General features: G+C 41.6%; 3 protein-coding genes and 1 long non-coding RNA gene across 11 annotated transcripts; 3 read left to right on the plus strand and 1 right to left on the minus strand.

Annotated features, from left to right (window-relative positions):
* The first annotated feature begins 94 nt into the window (after positions 1-94).
* LOC124314714 (ionotropic receptor 93a-like) lies at positions 95-3,130 on the plus strand. The gene is made up of 9 exons (XM_046780035.1): positions 95-938; positions 1,053-1,156; positions 1,229-1,322; positions 1,404-1,562; positions 1,631-1,811; positions 1,874-2,091; positions 2,172-2,294; positions 2,372-2,523; positions 2,605-3,130. Exons 1-9 carry the CDS (start codon positions 798-800, stop codon positions 2,876-2,878), a joined length of 1,446 nt encoding a protein of 481 aa, XP_046635991.1. The 5' UTR covers positions 95-797; the 3' UTR covers positions 2,879-3,130.
* An 877-nt stretch (positions 3,131-4,007) lies between these two features.
* Positions 4,008-8,082, plus strand: LOC124314790 (glutamate receptor 2.7-like). The gene is made up of 8 exons (XM_046780156.1): positions 4,008-4,603; positions 4,743-5,039; positions 5,126-5,280; positions 5,344-5,530; positions 5,590-5,808; positions 5,870-5,993; positions 6,067-6,219; positions 6,288-8,082. Exons 4-8 carry the CDS (start codon positions 5,518-5,520, stop codon positions 6,550-6,552), a joined length of 774 nt encoding a protein of 257 aa, XP_046636112.1. The 5' UTR covers positions 4,008-4,603; positions 4,743-5,039; positions 5,126-5,280; positions 5,344-5,517; the 3' UTR covers positions 6,553-8,082.
* A 1,432-nt stretch (positions 8,083-9,514) lies between these two features.
* On the plus strand, positions 9,515-22,411 carry LOC124314718 (TNF receptor-associated factor 4-like). Of its 8 annotated transcripts, none has more exons than XM_046780043.1 (9): positions 9,515-9,682; positions 10,653-11,515; positions 13,849-13,909; positions 15,972-16,076; positions 17,243-17,404; positions 20,453-20,770; positions 20,949-21,209; positions 21,366-21,521; positions 21,708-22,411. In XM_046780043.1, the coding sequence occupies exons 2-9, from the start codon at positions 11,451-11,453 to the stop codon at positions 21,903-21,905; spliced, it is 1,326 nt and encodes a 441-aa protein (XP_046635999.1). In that variant the 5' UTR covers positions 9,515-9,682; positions 10,653-11,450; the 3' UTR covers positions 21,906-22,411. The 8 variants fall into 8 exon arrangements, with proteins under 8 accessions (XP_046635999.1, XP_046636000.1, XP_046636001.1 ...); XM_046780044.1 differs by having other exon boundaries at positions 11,329-11,515; XM_046780045.1 differs by having other exon boundaries at positions 11,347-11,515.
* Positions 21,936-23,305, minus strand: LOC124314906. The gene is made up of 2 exons (XR_006911310.1): positions 23,178-23,305; positions 21,936-22,971 (listed from the first exon to the last, which is right to left on the minus strand). It is a non-coding gene; the product is annotated as an uncharacterized LOC124314906 (long non-coding RNA).
* Between the last annotated feature and the right edge of the window lie 323 nt (positions 23,306-23,628).

Raw genomic sequence — 23,628 nt, forward strand, 5'->3', positions numbered from 1 at the left:
TTCAGCTCGGTCTTACACGACAGTAATTTTAAAAGCAATCCTGGCTACAAACAATTGGACGTAGTTTAACGGCAACAATCGGAACAGATACTTCGTACAGCCCATAAATTTCCAAGGCTCCCAAACGAGAGATCGAGAGCTATAGAGCCAGCAGAAGTTCTTGTGTGGTTTACGGGGTGGTTTATTATTTAGTAAATTATCAATGAGGGATGTTAAATTCGATTGGATATAACCTGAGACAGACGAAGGAATCATGTAGGTCACTCTCTATTAGATACCAAATTCCTAGTGCCTTCCTTGCTGGAATACATTAGGAATTGAAACTAAAATTTTGCTGTTGATCCCTTTATTTTTGAAACATAAGTTTCTGTCCGATGGACTCCCGATTGCTGGTCAAAATATCTACCTTCAACGATGTATACATGTATTGTAGCTAATAAAATAATCAGAAAGATGACCTTTCAATCGAATCGCATGTGGAAAATGACAAGATTTTCCTCTCGAAATGTAGTTTTGTTATATGATTTTCAATAATTGAGATCTTAGCAATTTCAGGTTTCTATATTACGATTTAGTTGGAAGAGAAATTCCGAGAAACACCCAAAACGGTGGTTGATATGAGCAGGTAGGCAACAGTCACATCAACAAAGTTCCTTATATAAAACCTATAGTCTCAAGAAGACGGGCAATCTCATAGCTGTGTTACTCGTAATCGGTGTTTTGCGTGGAGTTGGATATAATATCATTTCTCGGTTGTTTACGTGATTAGATCCCAAAAACTCATTTAGGAAACAAGGATGATGTCACTTTTTTTTGTTATGGTGATCTGGCTGATGGCGATGAATTCTTCTCGGATGACTGTCGAGTCTTCGTCAATTTATGGCGACAAGAACGTTGGCAAATTGAACCGCGCTCATTTGAAATTCGCAGTTAGTCATGTGAGTTCATTGTCTACTTCTAACGAATCTCCAGCACTATGATTATTACTTAGCATTTTATCAACTCTTCAAGTTATTGGTATTATAATCTTGTTATACTTTATCCGCATGTAGTTGCCACCATTTGACATTCTTACCTTAAAAGCTGACGGAAATTACACCAATAGCGGCATCAGTCCAATTCTTTTCAACTGGTTAACCGAAAAACTCAATTTCACGTACGTTATAATTGTTACAATTATTATGCAAAATTAATTTGCTAAATAACATTGTAATTTTTTTTTTACCAGGATTTCTTTTTATTATATTCCCGACGAAATGACTAAAGCTAAATATGGTACCAAGAGTGATTTGGCAATTGTTCTCGATCTCTTTACTGATCATGTGAGAAATTTGTCGGACTAGGGTGCGGAATCATTAACAAAATCTTTTTTTTTTTTTTTTCAAAAATTGAAACTGAGATAGATAGTTGACGGGTCAACTATGGGAGTGATCAGAACACCAGAGAGGAAAAAATTCGCGGATTTTGCATATTTTATGTGGACGGAGCCTTTTACTATGGTGGTACCTGTGCCAGGAGAAGAACCGCGTCTCTTTGCCTTCATTAAACCATTTCAAAATTTGGTTATTAACTGTTAATTTCGTGTTAATTTATTCAACTGACCGTATTTTTGTTCATATCATTATCGAAGGTATGGCTCCTCATTTTAATTGCCATGATCGTCCTGGTGGTCTTGTTGAGTCTGTTCTCCGGTGCTTATTTGAAATACTTCACAAGGAGCGACAGCGATAATCCTAGCGCAGATGATATGACGATGTTGGGGCGTGTCAGCTCTTACTCAATCTACGTCGTCAACATTCTCACAAATCAAGGTATTGTGTCTATTGTAATTTGTTTCTCATTTTACGTCCAAATGACATCCTTTCTCCTGAAGGAAATATGGTGCCCGGCGGACGCTTCTCGTTCCGGATCCTTGTCGGGGTGTGGCTTTTGATCGCTACGGTTTTAGTCAATAGCTATTCTGGCACCGTCATTTCCTACCTGACCGTCCCCAAAATGAAGCCGCCCATCAACACCTTCGAAGCCCTGGCCATTAGTGAGGACGTTGAACTGATTTTACTGGCAGATAACGTCATCACAATGCAAATTATGGTCAGGCCAATTGATTACCTAACACTTGTTTTCTAACAAAATTAATGGTTGAATCGTTTTCAATATTTTATTGTAAATAGGGTGCCCATTCAGGTACATTGAAAATTTTGGCCGACAAGATGCGGCGCAATCCAGACAACATTTTAAGGAACATCCAGAAAATCAGTGAAAGTTTGACAACTAGCCGTTATGCTTTCCCATTTGTAAGTCACAGCTTTAATTCTTTCATTTTAGAAATCGAACAATTCATTGTGCTGTTTTTTTTAAACAAATTTTCCAGTTGAAAACATTTTGCAACAGCTTTGTCGCCAGCGTTTACATCAAGGAAAAGAAGTGCCTGTTCAAAGCCACTGAACCTCTACCTTTTCTGGCTGGATTCTGGTCTCTGCCATTTCCAAAGAACAGCAAGTACACGCCGTTCTTTCATTCTGCGTAAGTTGCAAAACCATTATTCTAGCTGGGACAAGTTGAATTCATTTTTTTTTTCATCGCTAAATTTCCATTTTTAAAAAGTCTGATGGAACTCTGGGAAACCGGACTCCCACCGTTCTGGGTAAAAAATGGCATGCCAAGAGCCCCGAAATGTTTCGCTAAAAGGAAATCGGGAGAGAATTCAGCCAGACAAGGTGCCATTCGATTGGATGATCTGTCCGGCGCTTTCTTGATTTTGGGCATCGGTTTCGGCCTAGCAACTTTGGCTTTTCTCCTGGAGAAAATTGTCGGTTTCAACTACCGACGGGCGGCGTCGACGACTGTTGTTTACGTTTATCGAAACGCAACTTTGTAGTTTTGCTGGTCTTTTATCATCCGCCGTTCTATCAATTAATGTATGGCCGTCTATATAGAGAATAATTATTTGTTCAATACTTCTCTCTCTGAAGTTTGATTTGGTGGAATCACTATTTACATAATTTGATTTGATGTGATCGCAAATATACCGTACGTACGCCTACTATTCCATTTGTCTCAGCCAAGGCGGGGTTCGTTTCAACTCAACGGTAACAAGATTACATACAACAAAAAAAGGTTACTTCTCCTCCACCAGATATCCATAACTGTCAACCACGCCCATTCATGTGTCACTATCGACGTTTTGTTTCTTTTTCTTCAAACTTTTGTCGTCATTCCTCTTCTCTCCGTCTTATTCGTGGTGGTATTATCAGCCTTAAATGATGCGTGTTTGGTTTTCAGATGGATAGCATTTTGAGTCGTCGTGACAGTCCGCCGGAATACCGTCGTAACGTTACTATTTACAGAAAATCTGCAGCTTTTAGAATGTTTGATTATTCCCACGGTTGAGACAAATGACGGTACTACTCTATTTCACATCTTTAGCAAACCATTTCGGTTAAAACCGGCTCTTCTTCTTCTTGTTTTATTATTTTTTTAAACTCTCCGCTCTACCAAGGTCTCTTGTTTACAGCTTTCAAATGTCTTCCAAGGCCAGGAAGCTCATTAACGAGTGTTTAAGCACGGTCCAGTTGCCACGCTGATTGACGTTTTGGACTTTGGGTCTTGACGGTTCGTCTTTTCTTCCGACTCAGATGGTTTTCAAGGTAAGTGACGGCATCCAGTATGACTCAATACTCTAGCCGAAAAATGCATTCCTCCATTTCTCCTCAATTTGAATTCTTCGTGACCGAGAGAGCGAATTCTAAAAAATGTTTGAAAGATTCACCAGCACAATGTTACATGTCAGAAAGCGGTTGATAAACAAGAATGTGTATTCGTGTTGAGATTGTTTAGACCGTCGGGTTTTTGAACTCCCTGTGGCTATTCACTTTATCGTTCAAAATTTTGATTTAGTATACTTTGGTCGTTAGTGTTTTTAATAATCACTTTAAATTTTATATGGCTAAGGTTTTTTTTTTACTATGATTCGTCAATCGAAACCCAATCTGAGTAAGGGACTGGAACAATATGTCTAGTTACTGGTTGTTTAGAATAGTGTTATAAATAAATTAAATTGAAATTAGATTAGCCTTTGTCTATTAACGAAGCGACCAGAAGTCCCGGATGTTGGTCACGCAATAGCTGACAAATTTAGCCTGGCATCTTCTGGGGGTTTAGTCTCTTATAACCGAAGTTCTCCCTCTCCTCCCTGAATGCGGAGGTAGATTGATTCACATTTTAGTTATTCAACATCGATCAGATGGTTGTAATTGACGGGTAAAATGGAATACATAATTTCAGGTAGGGTACAGTACACATGCATGATGCAGCGTATCAACTAACACAGCGCCAAAAATACTCTCATTGCGCACGTAGAAATACCTCAGACTGACGACCAAATGTATTTATTCAAACTGATTCTACCTGAACACAAAGACGCAATCTCGTATTGCTGGGACGAAATTAGAATACAGCACTTAAACCTTTGAATTTTAAATTTTGAATTAAATCGCCGAGAAAAATGTGGTTAATTTATCTGGTCATTGCAATGATGGCGGTAATGGACTCGCGCCGAACTAACCAACTGAACGGATCGCACTTTACTTTTGTCGTCTACCACGTAAGTCGATCGATTTCACTTCTATTTTTATTATTTTTTTTGTCGACAGCCTTGGAAGTAACCAGCGGAAATGATTGGTCTAATCTTTATTATATGCTATCGTATTTGTGTGTCGGCGGCTTTTCTTTTGTTACGTAAGAACCCTCCTTATGACGTGCTGACTTTTGGGCCGCTCGGCAACTACTCCCACACCGGCACCGGACCCAAATGGCAATCCTATGGCTGGCGAGGAAGCTTAACTTTTACGTATTATGTTTCATCATTATTTCTAACAGTTTTCCGCGGCACCGTCTATAATACGATCTTATGAGCAGCTAATCTAAAGTTATTCAATTGTAAATTTGACAGCGTTTCCTATGTAGCACTTAATCAAACAACTTTAGAAATAAGTGGAGGATCCAACGTCGAACTTGGACTCAGTTTAGTAGCGAAAAAAGTAATTTATGTCCCTCAGTTGCACCTTCAAAATTGTTATAACCGTTTTAACATTCCTCCTGTTTTTTGTTTCTTTTTAAATAACAGAATGCCGACGCCCTGGTGAACGGCATCATCGCCACTCCCGAAAGAAAACAAATGACTTTTCTTATTATGTTTGGACAGAGCCGTACACCATGGTGGTACCTTGGCCTGGAGAAGAGCCCCGACTTTTTGCATTAATTAGGCCATTTCAACCGATAGTGAGAAAGATATGTTTTAAATACGCAATATTGCGCTTAATATTACATAACTTTCTTTGATAGGTTTGGCTACTCATTTTTATAACCATGATCGCTATGGTGTTCACACTGAGTTTCTTTTCCAAGATCTAAAAGTCGACCAACGGCGATGCTCTGAATCGTCCGGCCTCATCCCGAGAGCGACCGACTACGTTGTTGGATTACGCAAGCACTTATTTGATGTACGTCTAGAACATCATGACAAATCAACGTAAATTACCAGTTATGCGTAATAAATACTTCAAACTTTCCCTACAACGTCAATTGTAGGAGGAACCGTTCTCCTTCCTCGATGCTCATTTCAAATTCTAGTCAGGGTGTGGCTGCTGCTCACCACCGTTTTGGTTAACAGTTATTCGGGGACCGTCATTTCCTACCTGACTGTGCCCAAGATGAAGGCTCCCATCGAAACATTTGAAGATTTGATTGCTTGCGAAGATGTTGGAATCATTCTGCAACCAAGATTTCGTTATCGGCAAGCAGATTTTGTTACAATTGTTCTTTATTCCTCGCTCTGTTATTTCCGAAAAACACGCTCTTTATTTGTCAGGAAGCGAAATCGGGAACTCTCAAGACCCTGGGCGACGCAGGCGCGCAACTATCCGGAACGGTTGTTTACCGATCAGTCGAAAATCAACGCCCGTTTGCTTACTGGGCGTTTCGCTTTTCCCACCGTAAATAATCCAACTTTTGCCATTTCCAATTTCATTATACACCAACGATTTGAAATTAACTTTTTTTTTCCAGGTTCAGACTTTCTGCAAATTCTTCGTCATCAATCAATTGCAGAAAAAAGGCACTTGCCGTTTTCACGTCACCGATCCTTTGCCATTTCAAAACGGATTCTGGTCGATTTTTTTTGCATAAGAACAGCAAATTCACTTCAAGTTTTGACAGCGCGTAATATGTCCTTTACATTAATTTGCGCTCGATCATTGCTGACTTTTCTTCATCATTGGTCAAACTAGTTTGATGGCGTTGTGGGAAAGTGGGCAGCTTCAGTTCTGGGCCAGCAGAGGCTTTCCTCAACACGATTGTCTGGCCAGAACGAAATCTCTCCGCAAGATTCAAACGGCTCGACTGCAAGTGCCTATCAAGTTAAGTGACTTGATGGGAACCTTTTTGATTTTGGGCATCGGTGCCGGCCTGGCGACGTTGGTTTTTCTCCAGGAGAAAATCGACCACTTTAGACGACTTCGAATGTCTGCAACTGTCGTGACTGACGACCGTTAACAAATTCACGCTGTCCTCGTTTGTGTGTTTATCGTCGTTTTCCAGTGTTTTGTGAGTATTTGTGAATTTGTTTATTATTAATCATCTTGTAGGATGTGCTACTCTTGTGGTTTTCATTTACAATGTCGGAGATTGAATTACTATTTGACATTTGAATTATTGAGGGCATCATCGGTATATACTATATACTTCATTTATTAACGACAGATTGTCGATCAATGGCGGACATTCTTGCCGAATGATCAAGTCGATTTCTACAGTCGGTATTTCATCGCTCATAACCTGTATTTATTTTGGCGTTGTCACGAAATCGGAAGCTGAAATATTTCCAGGTTATCGGACTTTGTCTTTGGTCAAGTCACGAAGTCACGAATGTCAGAGTTGGTCACTCGGTAAAGTTATGCGACATCTTTTTCTTTTATTTTACTTGATGGATGCGGTAAATGATAGTAAATGATCCATTTATCGACCCAAGTTGTATAGACGTCGATTCAATTGTTGTGCAGCGCTTTCTTCTTTCAAGGCGCATCGTTCAACCTACACGGATGATGATTCACTCCAGATGCCGACGGACGGCGTCAACACAATAACTGGACAATAGAAAATGGAAAACAATGAAAATGTCCTTGTTAGTATTGCCCATTGTTACTCACTCCCCTCCGAGTGGTTTATAGCTTTGTATAGTATATGGCGGCCATTTGCGGTGGCTGAAAGTACCTGCTTGAAAAGTGTACTACTGAACGTATATACCTGTCTACTCTTATCCCTCTTGTACCTGAGTATTGAAAAGATTAGAATAACTCTTCAGTAAACACTCGAGCACCCAGGATGATACTTCAAGTTAATTGACTCCTAATTTCATCTAATATCGGTAAGAAAATGTAATAAATGGCAAATGCTATATCGGTAAAAATTTAGTCAAATTGTTTTTGGTTTCCGCACGCTTCAGCGATTTTAATCGATTCCTTGATTTATTATTGCACCAAATGACTCAACAGATGTGACTATACACCAACCGGTATCCCATCCGGATGTCATATTAAATTTCACAAATTAACAAGAAAAGCCGAGTCGCGGGATTCAAGCTTGAGCACGCATCTGCAATCAATTCGTCGTAACTTCACACTTCACAGTTTGCTGAGCACACTGCATATGCACTACTGGCAACATATAATTCCTTTATCGTATTTTTTTTAGGGTTTTTGATTCTACCGAGAATCACGTAATAGTTCTGCTTTATACAATTAATTGGTCCGAGCGCCGCAGTTCAGCAACTCACTTCCCCCCTTTGTTTTTCTATTATATTTTATTATTCTTTTCCAGCGAAAAACCTCGAATAAATAGCTCAGCGTGTGCTCCGGCGGTCTGTCGTGCAATGGAGGCCAGGCTATTACATTTATTTTCTTCTCGGAAAGCAGAACAGTGTGTGTCTCTCATCAGAGCCGGCGATGTCGTCCGTTTCCTTCTTCAATCACACGACGCAGCTCAAAAGCCCCGAAGAGATAATAGTTTACAAGAAAAAATGGAAAGGTAAGTAACAAAAAAAAGGGCAGGTGCGATATTTACTTGTTTGGTAGGGGAATAAAAAGATCCTCCCTCTATTCCACAAGAAGAAAAATACAAATACCACGTCTATCGTCCCAAAAAACGAGGGACCCGCCGGTATTTCTGTATACATACGCGCGTGTGGCAGATGGCTTTGGTGGGTCTCTTTATCTTTCATTTTTTTTTTTTCTTCTTCTTTAGATATGGGGAGAAAATACCCAGAGCTCATTGTGCAGCACTAAAAGGAAAAAGGTTTTCGGTAACACAAAAAAAAGAAGAAGCGAAAAAATAAAAAAGATGATGAAGAAGGGGGGAGAGAGTCCGATGAGCTGGTAGCTGGCTGCTGGGTCTGTACAGCAACCTACACCTGCCCTTTAACTATGCGTGCAACAAAATAAATCTATAAATGTTTTCCAACCAGCCGCCACCACCTTGTGTGTAGCTACAAACAAACAAAACAACAAAATCAAATTGGAAAGAAAAAATCCGGATCGATGACCTAAACCATGTGAAATCACAATGGAACCATTTTCCCTTATTTTTTCGAAGGATAAATTTACATGTGTGATGGATCGGGCGCCAGGTGATGGGAGAAGGAAATGTCACCGTGTCTGTCAGAGAGAAATAAAAAAAGGTGATCCAGTCACGACCGTATACATCAACACAATATAATAATAATAATCCAACGAAGAAAAAAAGTGTCAAATGAATTGAACGCGCGACGTCGCCCCAGTCTCACATTCCTCACGTCTCGTCCCCTTCGTATCGTATTTAAAAAAAAACGACTATAAAATGAACGTCTACATTATTACGGGTCGATGTGTATAGGAAAGGCGTCGCTCTAAATAACACACAATGTTAAGGGGGATGTGTGGGGCCCTGTTGCACCGGTAACATAATAACTGCAGTTGCATAATAGAAAGAGCAACATAAGAAAAGGCAGCTGGGAGGGGAAAAAAGATCATTCCCGCTTCGCATCAGAATGCGTCGAGATGTATATATGTATATAACAGTTAGCACGCAGATGCGGTTCTGCGCCTGGTCCATATATATAACATTATATATGTACCGGTGGACGGAATATTCGTGGGAAAAAAAAAACTGAAATTTCTCCTGGGTTCTTTTCTCCCAAATTTGTATGTACTCTTAAAAAATATCGCGAGGATGAGCACAGGAAATTCCTGGAGAAAATGATACAAATAAAGGATATGATTTTGATTTTTTTTATGGGGCATTATTCTTTTCTGTTCAAATAACTTATTTGTGTACCAGATCATTTTTTTTAACCCAATAATTTTATTAAATATTTCGTTTTTAAAGACAAATTCAATTAAAAAGTCGAATGATAAAAAAAACTTCCGACTAATTTTCGCAATCTGGCAAAATGAAAAACCGGACCATCCCAGATTGGAGATTGCAGACTACAATTTAGCGAACAACACCACGAGACACGACACACCTGGCTGAATCATCGAATCTTCTGTTTTTAATTTTTGAAAATGTAGAAAAATACTAGAAACCATCGGTAAAACCTACAAGGAAATAGATTGTGCACTTCTCCATGGACATTCCACTATTTTGGCAGGTATGTTTGTCTTGTTTTCGTAAACGTGTGTATGAATTTATTTTGTAGTGTTAAGAGCTGGCTGAGGCAGAGCACAGACATAGATAGCTTTCATTCTTGTCAGAGGCCAGGCCCAGGTCACCATGGCCGAATTAGAAGGAAAAGATAAAGGCATCATTTCAGGTATCAGAGTTTTCTTGTACAACATTCCATTCATGTGGACAAGTCACTCGGTGGTTATCGTTGGTGAACACTTTTTTCGATACATTGGGAACTATGAATTTATTTGTATTGAGTTTTTTATTTAGTTTAAAAACAAGGTAAAACTGAATAATAATCCAAATATTATCTAGTTAAAAAAAAACAAATTTTTGATTTAATTGTATTACGTTTTTCCAAAAACCAAATGGTTAAATTCAGTTTCATTATGTTTTTTCAACTACATTTACAACGATAATGTACACCAACAAGCAATGGCCGTAACTTTCTCCAGGCACAGAAAAAACCGGTCTAGACATTTCAGCGTGTCGTGAAATAAATCAAAGAAAGTGGCATCGTTGACACGCTCTTGACTTTATCGGAGGTGAAATGAGGGTCTTGCTCTTTTCTTCCACTTGAATGTGAATGCTCTTCCCCCGTTTGTTTCCCTATAAACACGCAGGTAGACAGCAGCACACACATGACGATATAAATCGTCTTCTGGTTGAAGGGGCCAGCACGGGACCAGGTGCTTCTGAATCGGGTCGCCCATTCACCGGCGAGAGATGATTTCTTATATGACTATTAAATTGTCGGACAGGGGGGAATCTACACACATTTCCAGTATGTGTGTGTGTGTGTATGAAAAAATGAGGGGTTGAAGAAGCAGTCATAATAGGGGGGAGAAAGAAAAGGCAATAACAGGATGAATCAGCTGTCTATTCTATTCTGTCCAGCGTGTACTTTCTTTTTAAAGTTCCACTAAATATTTTTTTTATTTTTTCAAAAATAGCGGCGCAACAAGTCACGTGATCAACAGCAGGACCTTCATAAAAAGAAGAAGATACCAAAACGTTTTACTGTGTAGCGCAGTTCTTTATAGACAGACCCTTGGCTTTTTTTTTTTAAAAGTGTGTCTGCAGCAGGTCAACACTGTGGGCTTATTATTATTATCCCTGAAGAAGAAGAAGAAGGTGCTGTTGCTGCTGGATAACAGAAGGAGGAACGCCAGGTGTGTCGCGTGGCATCGCCTCAGGGGTTATCATAGGTTAAATGGGCAGCAGCAGCCAACTGAAGAATAACAAGAGGAAGCGGTCAAGAGTAAGAAGAAATAGAGGCAGCTGGATAACGTCTGGCTGTCGCCCGGTTAGAGAGATAGAGAGCTAAAGGCGCGCGTATATGCCTCCTTCCGAAACTTTTAAAAAAATAATAAGAGGATGCCGACAATTGATGGGGGGCTGGTTCGAGAAGGGGGGGTTCCAAGTAGCTGGGCTGGATGGATAAGAGTCCAGCAGCAGAGAGCCTAAAAAGAGATGGGGAGGAGAGACGTTAAAGTCAGGTCGTTCAATCGTCGATTCACTCAGTTCTTCTCTTGGTGTTACACCGTTCAGGTGTCTCTCACTCTCTCCCTATCGTATCAAGTTTGTTAAAACAAACCATACCCGGTATACTTTTGAAATCTTAAACAGCTCCGTTACGCTTGCAAGACTCTTCAAACATTTCAGTGTCACCATTTTTCCAAGAAAAGAAAAAACCCGACCGACCGACCGACCGCAACCGAAAAAAAAGGAAAAAAGAACAAAACCAAATCATGTCGTTGCTCCGGGATCTTCATCATCACGACTGTTCCATCCCTCTTTACGCCAACGTGAAAGAGTAAGTTGTTTTCTTCTTATTTTTCCAACGGTTGCGCTGATTTGTTTCGTCGGTCTGTTTCTTCTTCCCTTTTTGGGTTTTTGTTTTAGTTTTTTATTTTTAGTTTTTTGAAAAAATTCCCTCCCAATTTATTGAGGGAGGGAACGCAACTGCCACGGAACTTGAGTGTCACGGAAAGCGGAAAACCCAACGAGTCATGTCGTGTGTGTGTCGCTCACGCTGCTATGGTAACACGAGAAATATCTCCCCCTCCCGCGCTCATGTTGGTTATTTAGACTCGTCGTTGAGGATTCAAATGTTGTCGTCTAGTCAAAGTTAGATTGTAACCAGAAAAAACAACAACAACAACCAACGGCTTCTTCCTTCTCCATTCTTTTAATCTTTTCCCGACTTGTCATTTCACTTTCCCCCCGACAAAGCAAAACAAAAGGATTGCGCGTCGCCAGTGTCGAATTACGAACGCAATCCGAGGTCGACTTTCTTTTGTTTGATTCAATTAATTTTTTTTTTTTTTTTAAAAAGGACGAACGAACAGAATTATTTAGAGGCTCCCTAATAATAATAATCATTTCGTCCTGATTGGAAATCCGAGTGCAAGCCATACACATTTCCACCCCAATATGACTTTTAGTTCTATTAGTGGGCGTGATATCCGCTTTCCAGCAGAGGTCTCTCTATTATTATTACGTAGTCATTCTATTTAGCTACTGTTGACTGGGCATCGACAGAGTCCCTCTGTGTTTGGGTGTGTAAGCCAAACCGTAGCGAAACCTTGAAACTGTTGGCTTACATCTACTTTTTCAATGTAACACCAACCCAAAACGAGTCTCTTTTTTACTTCTCTCCTCGGTTTGAAAATGTCCTATCGCCTTGGCCTCGTCTTGTGAAAACACTTTTATTTAGTTTCTTCGGAGGGGAATTGACGCGCAGTCTATTTTGTGTTTTTGTTTCCTTTAAGAGAGCGGAAGTGGGGTGGAAGTGGGATGCGCATCCGCCACACTCCGCCCTCTATTGTGCCATAGTAACTCACGAGAAAAGAAGGAACTGCACAGTCAGTTAACAAAAAAAAGACACGCACAACGCCGTCCATTGTCGATAGGTGTAACATGTCAATGTATATAGCCGAATAAGAGAAACATTTGGGTTGCCGACATCTTGGCAATGGTATATTATGTGGGACATTGGACAGTCATACAAGAAAAGGGACAAGGACAACATTCTCTCGTTCGGCTTTTTTGTGTTTTATTATTCCTGTAGAAATTCGTTTTTTTATATTTGACTTTCGTTCGGTTTGTGTTTCATCTTTTCTCACACGGAGTAGACAAGTCCAATTAGCAGGGACGGCCGTTTAGTGCGTCTGCACACACACACACACCACATCAATTTACAGCTTGACCGTAAATGTAATTTATGCAAACGAGCTTCTTCTTCTGCGACTGGCCAATGGCAGATCGGCTAGAAATGACCTACATTCAAATTCTCTGCTGGCTATTTTATACATACCATATAATACACTAGAAGAATTAACCAAAAAAGAATATGGTAGCTACTACTTCTTCTATTTTATTTTTAATATCCTTTGAATGTTTCTTTCAATATGGGGCCCTTCGTTCTCTTATGGATTTTGTTCGTATTATATATATTTTCCCGGACCCATATAGCGTATAAATAAATATACAATAACTCGGATTCCCTCCGCAGGGGATTTTTTTTTTCTTCTTTCCTTTAGCCAATGGGCGTGAGCTACGGGTGGTCGCGTGTATGCATTGTAATAGTCGTCGCGTTCGTTTCCTATATATCTCGTCGTCGGAGCTCTGGGTGGATGTGGTCGTAGTTTTCCCTTTTTATTTTTATTTTTTTCTCCAGTATTATGTTCTGCTTCAACCCTCCGTCGCCGTTCTCCCCTCCCATTTAGAATTGTTTCGGTAGTATTCAGTTCACTTTTGGGTTGCCGGTTCTTCTTCTTCTTTTTTTCCCATTGCATTTCCCGAAAGAGCAGAGAGCGGACCGACCAGATTGTATTCCTCCTCGGCCCGCAGCGCAAGGCTGACGTCTGTTTCCTTCAGTCCCAGCGCCGATTCGAACAAGTTTTGTTTTAGATTTCATTTTGTTAAATTTGTGCGCAAGTGATAAGATGAGTGTTTTGTCGCAATTCTGTTTGGCCCGTTGGAAATCCGTCGATTCCATCACACCCACGGCTCTGGTTTACAATCTCTCTAGGTTAGATCATCGAATTATTTATGCAAAAATAGTGAAATTTATTTCTCATCTCAGAAAATGTGAAAGAAGAAAAATGTTATTTACAAAGTTCTTTTTTTGTTTTGTTTTATCAGTGACAGTATCCTGACGTGTTCGGATGACGACGAGACCAGCAATTCCATGGAGTTCAGTAAGGTAAGATACACTACCCACACACACACAAAAAAAATACTTTTGACTTGTGATGTCATCCGCCGCCGGAATGATTTAAACAAACCAGATGTGAAATGTGAGAAACATGATTTCTCTGTTTTTTGGGTTTAAAAAAAAACCTCCATAGTTTTTAATCGAAAGTTTAAATGTCCGAGATAGGGAAAGACAGCTGTTTCCCTTTTTATTTTTTTGACGGAAGCAGTTTCCGGCGTAGTATCTATACGCCGGCTTTCTCTCTCTCTATCCATCCATCCCTATATAACACATGTGGTGGAACCATTAGCAGCGGGGAGAGGGTGCAGCCTCGCGTGACCCTTGTAAGGGAAGCCGTTTCTTTTTCATTTTTTCTCTTTTTGTGTTCCCCATTTTTTTGAACACCGCCCTTGCATATTTTATTCCGGGGGTCAGTGAAAAAACAAACCATATGGTGGACGCTATTTAAACCAGCAGCTACCCACCTTACAGCCCCCCTTCATCCAGCCCCCTCTGAAGAACAAAAGACCTTTAAAGAAGAACCACTTGCAGATAGAGCGAACCCCACCGACACCTTTTTCTGTTAGTGACGGTTCAATAGACCCGCGCTCTGAACTACAGTCGCACCAGCACATTTTGATTAGATTATAGAACTGAAATTCTATATCGCTCTCTTGTTATCTACACACAGCTACATCTTTATTTATCCCAGCCACAGGCCAAGTGAAAAAAGATATCGACAATAACAAGGACAACCCTTTCTGGTGTCTTTTATCTAGCTCCTATATTTTTTAACAAGCTGAACTGAACTCTTTCCACATATATTGTCCTTATCAACTTTTTCCTCTCTTGTGATATCGAGGCCGGCCATTGGGTCGGATCACAATAGACTTGAGCTACTAGTCAAAAGAAACGGCCCAACAAAAGCCGGAAAAAAAGAAGAGAGACTCGGACATGCTTAAGAGTTAAAGAGAAGTTCATTGCAGCAGCAGGGAACCATGTGTACATATGCTGGTAGTAGAGCCACACTCTATAGAGTCTCTCTCAATCCATCCAGTGCCGAGTATTATAAGGGGTCGGTCCACACATCTGCAGGAGAGAGCGACAGCCGGGCCAGCAAGAGGGGAAACATCAAAACATCATCCCCCCCCCACCCATATTCACCCCCTCTCTATTTGGAGGTGTGTCTATGTGTGATATCCCCATATGCGTGGATGATGTGTATAACTTTGTTAGTCGTCGAGGGAGAAAGGAAGGAACTGGTAGAAAGAAAAAAAGGTCTTTGCGGGGGGGAAAGAAGAAGAAGCGACGGACCAGTTGCACATGTGAAGAGGGGGGTGTGTGCCCGTCATCAGCCGAGCAGATGATGGAAATAGAATAGGCAACCAACAAACAGATCAACAGCAGCAGTAGTTTCACATAGGGTTGTGTACGGTAGTACAGCATCTCAGTCGCCGGCTGGATCTCGTCCGAGTTTGTCACACACAAGTTCATCCACGTCTGTTCCGTTTCCAAGAGGTTGCCGCATTTGTTTTGTCAGTGTTTGTTGCTGCGCTTGGGAACGCCGAGCGTCGTTTCCCATTTTCTTCGTTAAACGTGAAATTAACGAAAGGGAAAGAAAAAGGAAATAAATAAGAAAATGGTGAGAAAGTGCGGTTGGCGGTCAGAGTTATCTTCACCGCCGCCTTCGGTTCTTCCGCCCACTCCGCCCGCTCGACACACGATGGCCGTTTCTTCTTCGTCGTCGTCGTCGTCATCCTATCAACGGAAATCCTCCCGGTGGACGTTCTACGACGCCACCCAACTCACTTCTGTACATAAATAATAATTGCATAGTCCGCGCTCTATAATATAAATATGTAGACGTCGTTTATTTAGACCGACCATTAGATCATCATTGCGTAACAAAATGTCGGCTAATTAAACTTGCCAAGTCGGAAATGTTTTTTGGAGATTTCACCTTGGAAGGAAGTTGACTGTGATGAAATGGCGTCGTTTACATCTTCATTTGCAATTCTAATTTTATCTTGTTTTCTTGTTTTTTCTTCCTGACTCATTTCCGTCATGGCAGGTGTACCCGGAATCGTCTTCGCAGAAAACCATCTTCAGCTCGGTCGTCTATTGCATCCACCGCAAAGAAGGATGCGATTGGAATGGAGAATTGCGCAAGCTCAAGGTATTTATGGAAATTAAGAAAAACACACACACACATTCTCTGCCCATGTTTGAGTAAGCTCCCGGTTATTGTCTGTCCGCCCACCCCACCTCCCATTTCGGACTATTACGTGTGCGTTATTCATAGATAAATAGAAAGTCTCTCTCTCTCTCCCCAAAAATCGGATACTTTCCGCACTGATGCCAGGCCCATCGCAGCAACTTGCCAACAGATCCCAACCCAAACAAATGTAAACATTTTAGACAAGGGAAATTGTATATCTGTAGATATTCAATACGACCAGACGTGACATTTTTTTTTCCTTTCCCTTTTCAAATGTCTTACAATTCCGTCCTATACGATGGTTTTCTCTAAATGTAATAGTATCCAGTATTTCCTTTTCGACAAACCAAAAAGAAAAAGTGGCGATGTATCGGAATTTGGTCGGAAACTCATTCGGGTGGGTGGGGGATGGCACTCACAAACACCGGGAAATTTGTTATCAGATAATCCGATCTATACGGGAGGGGGGTAGTACATTTGATTCTAATTATTTCTTTACAACAACTACAAAAAACAACGGAACCCGTATACGGTCTGATTGGAATCATGCGGGTACTTGTGTAGCGCATCACGTGTGCTTTCTCTGTTAATTTTTTTTTTTTTTTTTAAAGATGAATATCTACGCGGAATTATAGCTCACGAATTAAAGTACTAAAAGTTGGTCCAAGTCGATTAACTTGCGGGGGGGTTATTGGTTGGCGCGGAGGAAAGAGATGGATGACGTGTCGCAGCTCGTGTAACGTGTCGGTTACACGTTGGAAACCGTTGAGTGACGACCCCACTGGGTTTCTGGGTTGTTCGTCTACTTTTCCAACTGTCATTTTCGTTCGTTCGTTCGTTTTTGAAACCGCCAAGAGAAATCGATACACTTGCAATCAATCGATAGTTAATCTCTCCCCTCTTTTGTTGTGTTGGCCTCGGTTCGTTACCGTTCAAAAAAAGCGGAACGGATGGGAATGTGATGCCATCCGATAGTTTAAGGGGAGGCAGAGAAAGTTTGTATTTATTTTGGGTCTGTTTTATTTTGTGTGTCAAACGCTGGGAAAGTTGGCGATTCTTTCATACTGATGAGTGTTCCTCTTTTTTGTTTCTTTTATGGTCCTTCCGCCGTTCCACCCATTTAGGCTCATTTGCTGTCGTGTACACTGGACGCCATTCCGTGTCGGATGCAGTGCGGCCAGCAAGTTTCCCGTCTGGCCCACGACGATCACGGCCGAAATTTCTGCCCAAACCGGCGCCAGATTTGCGATTACTGCCAAGTCGAATTCAACGGTCTCCAATACGATGTAAGTTTTTCCATTTGTTTCCTTCTTCTTGTTTCTTGTTAGTTGGTTAGCGTATGAAATTATAGAGTCGCCGCCCGGGGGCAATCGAAACAACAAATCCCTGCCGCTTTTTTTCCCCTTTTTTAACGATTATTTCTTCACATTTCTCGTATTATTACCGTATCGAATATTATATCAAAAGCAAGTCCAACGGAAACTTAACGAAAAAAAAGGACAAAAGGAAAAACACAACACACAAAAAATCCTTCGAATTCCAAATTCCCCCCCAATTTTCCACGAAATGTGTAACGAAACAACAACAAAAATGTGAGTGGGTTCGTTGCGTTGCGTAAACACCCAAAGGGCTTTTTGATAGTAACATGTTCTGGTTTTTTTTTTCTATTTTTTGTGTATTGTCTATCTACCTTATTATTTTTATATATACTTTTGATTGGCTAAATGGGACTGCAAGGACGAGGGTGACACTCTAACCCAAATGAGATAGCGTGAAGAGAGACAACCAGAAGAATGATTGAAGTTTTTATCCCGAAGTGGAACGCGCGCGGTGGTTTGATTAGAAGTTTTTTTGAGCGACACAGGGTCGTAGAGCGGGCAACCCGGCGGGGGTTGAATTATGGACTGTGTGCAATTAGGTACAGCGGTGGTAGATATGTGTCTCTCCGGCGAGGTCCTGTCCTGCTATAGGGGGCTCCTGTCTCTTCGTGGTAGATATACCTAGCGGAGCTAATCACCGGAAGAACGAAAGTCCTTTTCTTTCGTACAACTATAAAGGGCAAACACACACAGACACACAGGATAAAAGATAAGGGGAACGACTAAACCTGGGAGATGTGTAGTATAAGGTGTTGGGAGTCGGTTGGAAAAGTCGTGGGAACTGGACGCGCGTTCGTTTTTATATTTTCGTTCTCTTTTTTTTATCTTTTTTTTTCCTTCGGCCGCATATTCGGGCAGAGTCAAGGACTATCTCACGTGTGGGGGTGATTGAGGTGAGAGAGGAGATGCACCACCTTCTCCTCACCGGCAACCGCCAACCGACGCCATCATTTTTGTTTTCTTTTCCCTTTTAGTACATTGGATAGCCTGGCCACTAATTTTGAATTTTTCACAAGTTTTTCCCGATACGATTTATTCGTGTAAATCCTATCGCGTGCTCCGAATCCATCGGCTATAATAGAAAAATGGAAAAGAAAATTTCATTTAATATTATTACGTAATGTTATACGTAACATTTTCCCCGCGAAGTTTGAATCGGGAAAAGTTGAACCGGATTGACCTTTTTTCTTCTTCTTTCCTCCCGAGTGACGTTCGTTCAAGAGCGTGAGACTCTTTTTTCTGTTTCTCCTTTCCATAAAAGTTTAAAAAAGAAGGAAAAAGGGAAAGAAAAGTGTTGATGATGATGATGATACCGCGCGGCGCCCTATGTAGATCCTCCTGTAGGAAAAAAAGAAGTCACGCGTTCACACACATTCAAATGCAGCAGACAACGCCATCCAGCTAAGGTCAAAAGGTTTTTTTTTCCTTCACCGAGGGAGTGGTTTCCCCCCCATCTTACACACATAGAGGCCGGATGAGAGCACCCCCCTCCCGACACAAACACAAAACAAGAAAAGAGAGAGAGAAAAACCCAATAAGAGAAAACTCGGTTCCTCCTCCTTCTCCTCCTCTATTCTACCGGCGGAATAAGTGAGTGCGTGAGAGAGTTGCCAGTGTGCTAGACCAAGCGGAAAGTGACTAAGCCCCTTTAGTCCTCAGCGAACCGCTCACCGGAGCGGTTGTGTGCGTTCTTCTTATAGATAGTATAGATTTGTGTGTTGGGTTGATTTAGACAAATCCAATATCTCCCACCCACCGCCCTCCCTTTCGATAGATATCGTGTTACCTTGTTTTCCCCCCTCACCAAACCCTCTGGTTCCCAGAAACAAAAAAAAAAAACAAAATGGCTCCGATTGTCACTTCGTGGTCGTCGCTGGATTACGAAAACGGCCAGCAGCAAAGGTCCAACAAATTGAAACAACAGCAACAACAACAACAACAATCGGTGCAGCAGCAGCAGCAGTCGTCTCTGTCCGTGTACCAGCCGTTTCGGTTGCGTCAGAACAGCGTCAGTGTCACTCCGCCGTCCATCAGCAGCAGTTTGAAAAGTTACGGCAGTGTCAGTTCGTTCGAATCGGCCGATCCGTTCGCCAGTCTTTTGGCGTCGACCATCAACGGCAACAACAACAACAGCGGTGGCAATCCGGGACCCACCAAACCACCCAGAGCTTTGTACCCACCCACTTCGAGTCATCGCCTGATGGTCGGCGGTAATCGCCAGCATCCGCCTCCGCTCTCGATCGGCGCTCACGTCAATTCCAAATTCCCCCCGCAGGGTCAAACCGTATGCGCCAATCGTAGCAAATCTCACTCAGACCTGGTAAACAACACCAACAACCAAAAAAAGCGGAAAATTTTTTGTTCTAATGCATAATCAAATAGTTTGTGTGTGAATAATTAAGACGTGATCGGTTAAAGAAAAAAAAACCGCACACGCCCTCGAGCGGTTTTTTTTGTGTAGCGCAAAAAAGAACTGAACAGGGAAACCTGTTGGAAACGGTTGGTCACAAAATTATGCATTGGGTTGAAACTTTATGTTAATCATGACAGGTCTCTCCCAGCAGTCTGTATGGAAGAAAAAAAAAATACAAAACTGAGTTGAACCTTATTAACCAAGCGGATGTGAAGCGGGTGGGGCTGCTGGCTGTGTTGTTGTGATGTTGTTGCGTAGCACAAGCGGCGGGGATGCAGAGAGAGGGGGTCATTGTAATATTTTCTGCCGGATGGGAAAAAGTTGTTCAGTAATAAAGAGAAGAGGGGGGAACTCGGAAGATTTTATCGTGCGGATCCGGCGCCACCGGAAATGTTGTACTGTACTCTCTTGCGTCATTATACACAGCGCGAATCGTATAGATCATATATTTATAATTACATTAAATCTTCTTTTTCTTGGAAAGGAAAAAATGTGCAATGATTCATTTCCTGATTTTTATTTTTTGTTTTGATATTGATCAGAGTCACGTCGGCACCTGCACGATGGAGCCGGTCTACTGCGACAACAAGTGCGGCCAGAAAGTCAGCCGCAAGCAGATGATGCAGCACAAGGCCATCGAGTGCGCCAAGCGCCTGGTGGCTTGCCGCTACTGCGCCAAAGATTTCGGCTTCGACACGCTGCCGGCCCATCACGCCAAGTGCGGACGCTTCCCCATCGCCTGCCCCAACCAGTGCGACTCGCCAAAAGTCGTCCGCGAAGAACTCGAGTCACATCTCAAAGACAACTGCCCGGCTCTCATGGTCTCGTGTCCTTTCAAAGAGGCCGGATGTCGATTTAAGGTAAAATGATTAACCTCAAAACAAAACAAATAAAGTAGAGTGAAAGCGGCAAACTGCTGCCGATATCAAAGAAATTACTGGGCCGGACGCAACCGGTGAAAGCCGAGAGAGTCGTCGGCGTCATTTCTAAAAATTGAATGACGTTTAATCAAGAAACATTTTGATATTGTTTGTATAGGGTCCTCGATTCTCGTTGGACAAACACCAAGAAGAAGGGATGAAGCAGCACCTGCTCCTGATGTGCGGGCTGGCCAGCCGGCAGCAGCAGCAGCTTTCGACGTTGCGCTCGAGCGTCTCGCGTGTGTCGCTCAACTATTCGGGCACTTTCCTGTGGCGCATCAACGACGTCCAGACCAAAATCGCTGAAGCTCGAATCAAGGAGGGTTTCGAGCTCATCTCGGCTCCTTTCTACACCAGCCAGTACGGATACAAATTGCAGGTATGTCTTATCTCTCTCTGCTCAGCTCCTTTTTTCCGTTGTCGCACGGGAACCGACTAAAAGTTCACTGAACTTTTCCGCATTCTTTTCCTATACAGTCAAATTCTTTTCGTGATTAATAACTGTATTTTTCTTGGTTTTCTGTTTGGTGTTCAGGCGTCATTGTTCTTGAATGGTAACGGGTCGGGAGAAGGAGCTTACGTCTCCATTTACATCAAAATCTTGCCGGGAGAGTACGACGCCCTTCTCAAGTGGCCTTTCTCTCACACAGTTTCGTTCACGCTCTACGACCAGGCCGCCAATCCCGACAAGGTAAAACATTCTTTTTCGCCTTTCACATCCGTTAGAAACTTCTTTTTCTTTTTTTCAACCATAAAAATGTGCTCGTTTTCATTCCATTTGTGATAGATTACTACTACACAGTGAGCTGGAGAAATCATTAAACACGAGAGAAATAAAAAAAATTGTTTTTCTTTTTTTTTCGTATTATTTTTATAGGCGTGTAACATCGTCGAGAGTTTCATTCCCGATCCGACGTGGGAGAACTTTCAGCGGCCGTCGCGCGAGCCCGACGCTCTCGGATTCGGATTCCCGCGCTTCGTCTCGCACGAAATGCTCAAGAAGCGTCACTTTGTCAAGGACGACGTTCTCTTTCTCAAAGTCCGCGTCGATCCGGCCAAAAACATGGCCGTCTAGTTAAATTCCAATTTCGACATTTTTCCCTTCAAACCAAATCGAATTTTTACACTGACGAAAACAAAAAGATTCATTTCCTCCTATTTTATCCTCCGACATCCCAACTTCCCCCCTTTTTTTTAAATCTGGAAAGATTGTTCCTTCGTCATCATTGCTAAATGTTTTGTACATTTTTATACATAATTAAATAAATACACCTGCCTACCAAATTCAATTCTTAAACCATCAGCAACAGCAGTTGATTCTCATTTTGGTTTTTCTATTTTTTGTCTTTTTGTTATGGGACTAAAAGTATTTCTTTCTTTTTTCAGAGTTTCATCATTAGTTTTGCGTAGTTTTTTGTGCGTCTCGGCGGTGAATCAAGCGTTAGGAGCGGGAGGGAGGTTTAAAACTTCATTTCCTTTTTTGTTTCCCTCACCACTTGGTTTATCCAATGACAACTAAACAAACTAGAGAAACCACTTTGAAAGATGAGCCGATAGAGGCAAAAGACGTTGGCTGGAAAACCCCCCCAAAAAATGGTTAACCGATTAACCAGGAAAAAAATTGGTTTCATGGGATGTCGCCCTAAGAATATTTATGGTAGAAATCGAATAAAGATTTATACTGTAATGTAGTATAGTGTAAGTATATAGAAAATGTGTGTGCGTGTCATTTTCTTTTCCTTTTTTTATGCGCTGGTTTCCTTCATGGGGGGCGTGGGCGGGCGGGGATTACATTGAAAAATAGAATTCGATGTGGATTGAGTGGGGGGGGGGGTGGTTATCTTTTCACATGTGTTATTACATTGTAAACGTGGAGTCCGTCGTCAATTGTTCTTCCCCTCCCAATCATTAAAAAACAGAAGAAATGAATCATTTTTCAAAATCATTATTGTTTGCTGTTGTTGTTTCATTCCTTTCCGGAATTGTTTTGGTTTTTCATCCGAATAGGCGCTCGAAACATCCGTGGCAGTACGGCTTGTCTCCTTGCTCTTTGAACGTGCCCTTCTTCAACTGTTTCAGGCAATAGGAGCAGACAAAGTGTTCCGGGTGAAACTTCTTGAACATGGCCGTGATGCACCGACCTGATTTTGTTTTGTTTTTCGCGTGATAACAAAAGAACAATAACAAACAAATTCATTCACATCGTATACAGCAGTTACAGTATAATGGGTGAATAGAGAAAATGAGGTTAAACGGTTGTTGTTTTTTCACGCAAGTGTTATGGGGGGGGGGGGAGGGGGATGTCTATTAAAGAGAAAATAAAGAAGAAGAAGAAGAAAATCGTTACCGGTAATCGGCTTGTGGCATCCGGCGCAGAGCGAACCTCTCTTGGCGTGGTAATGGATCTCACAGTAGGGCATACCCTCGTGAACGAAGAACGATCCGCCCTGGAACAGCATGTTGCAATCCTGCAAGTTGGAATGGTGGGGCAAACAGAAAATAACAATTTAATAATCGTATTAGCAAAAGATCCATATTCTTACGCGCATCCAAGATAGAAATAATTTAAAAAAAACGTAGTTGGACTTTTATTTATTTACTATTCAGCGTGTTACTGGTTTACTGCAACTGGCTTACTGCTGTTCATAACAATCATCAAAAGACAAAAGGGTTGGTAATGAGGACTCTTCATTGTAATATGTAATATTTGGATTTTTTTTTTGCTACTGTTGCACCTTAAAGTAATCATTTTGGATTATAACTCCATTTCATAAAATAATTATTTTCACAAGGTGGCG

This window comes from Daphnia pulicaria, chromosome 10 (assembly GCF_021234035.1).
Source record: "Daphnia pulicaria isolate SC F1-1A chromosome 10, SC_F0-13Bv2, whole genome shotgun sequence".
NCBI lineage: Eukaryota > Metazoa > Arthropoda > Branchiopoda > Diplostraca > Daphniidae > Daphnia > Daphnia pulicaria.

Excerpts from the sequence above, each read along its gene's own strand:
- LOC124314714 (XM_046780035.1), top strand. The coding sequence starts at position 798 with ATGATGTCACTTTTTTTTGTTATGGTGATCTGGCTGATGGCGATGAAT. Across the intron at positions 939-1,052 it reads TGAAATTCGCAGTTAGTCAT|TTGCCACCATTTGACATTCT; the intron begins GTGAGTTCATTG and ends ATCCGCATGTAG. Across the intron at positions 2,092-2,171 it reads TCATCACAATGCAAATTATG|GGTGCCCATTCAGGTACATT; the intron begins GTCAGGCCAATT and ends TATTGTAAATAG.
- LOC124314790 (XM_046780156.1), top strand. Across the intron at positions 5,809-5,869 it reads TTATCGGCAAGCAGATTTTG|GAAGCGAAATCGGGAACTCT; the intron begins TTACAATTGTTC and ends TTTATTTGTCAG. Across the intron at positions 5,994-6,066 it reads GGCGTTTCGCTTTTCCCACC|GTTCAGACTTTCTGCAAATT; the intron begins GTAAATAATCCA and ends TTTTTTTTCCAG.
- LOC124314718 (XM_046780040.1), top strand. The coding sequence starts at position 19,341 with ATGGCTCCGATTGTCACTTCGTGGTCGTCGCTGGATTACGAAAACGGC. Across the intron at positions 20,771-20,948 it reads AGGCCGGATGTCGATTTAAG|GGTCCTCGATTCTCGTTGGA; the intron begins GTAAAATGATTA and ends TTGTTTGTATAG. Across the intron at positions 21,522-21,707 it reads AGGCCGCCAATCCCGACAAG|GCGTGTAACATCGTCGAGAG; the intron begins GTAAAACATTCT and ends TTATTTTTATAG.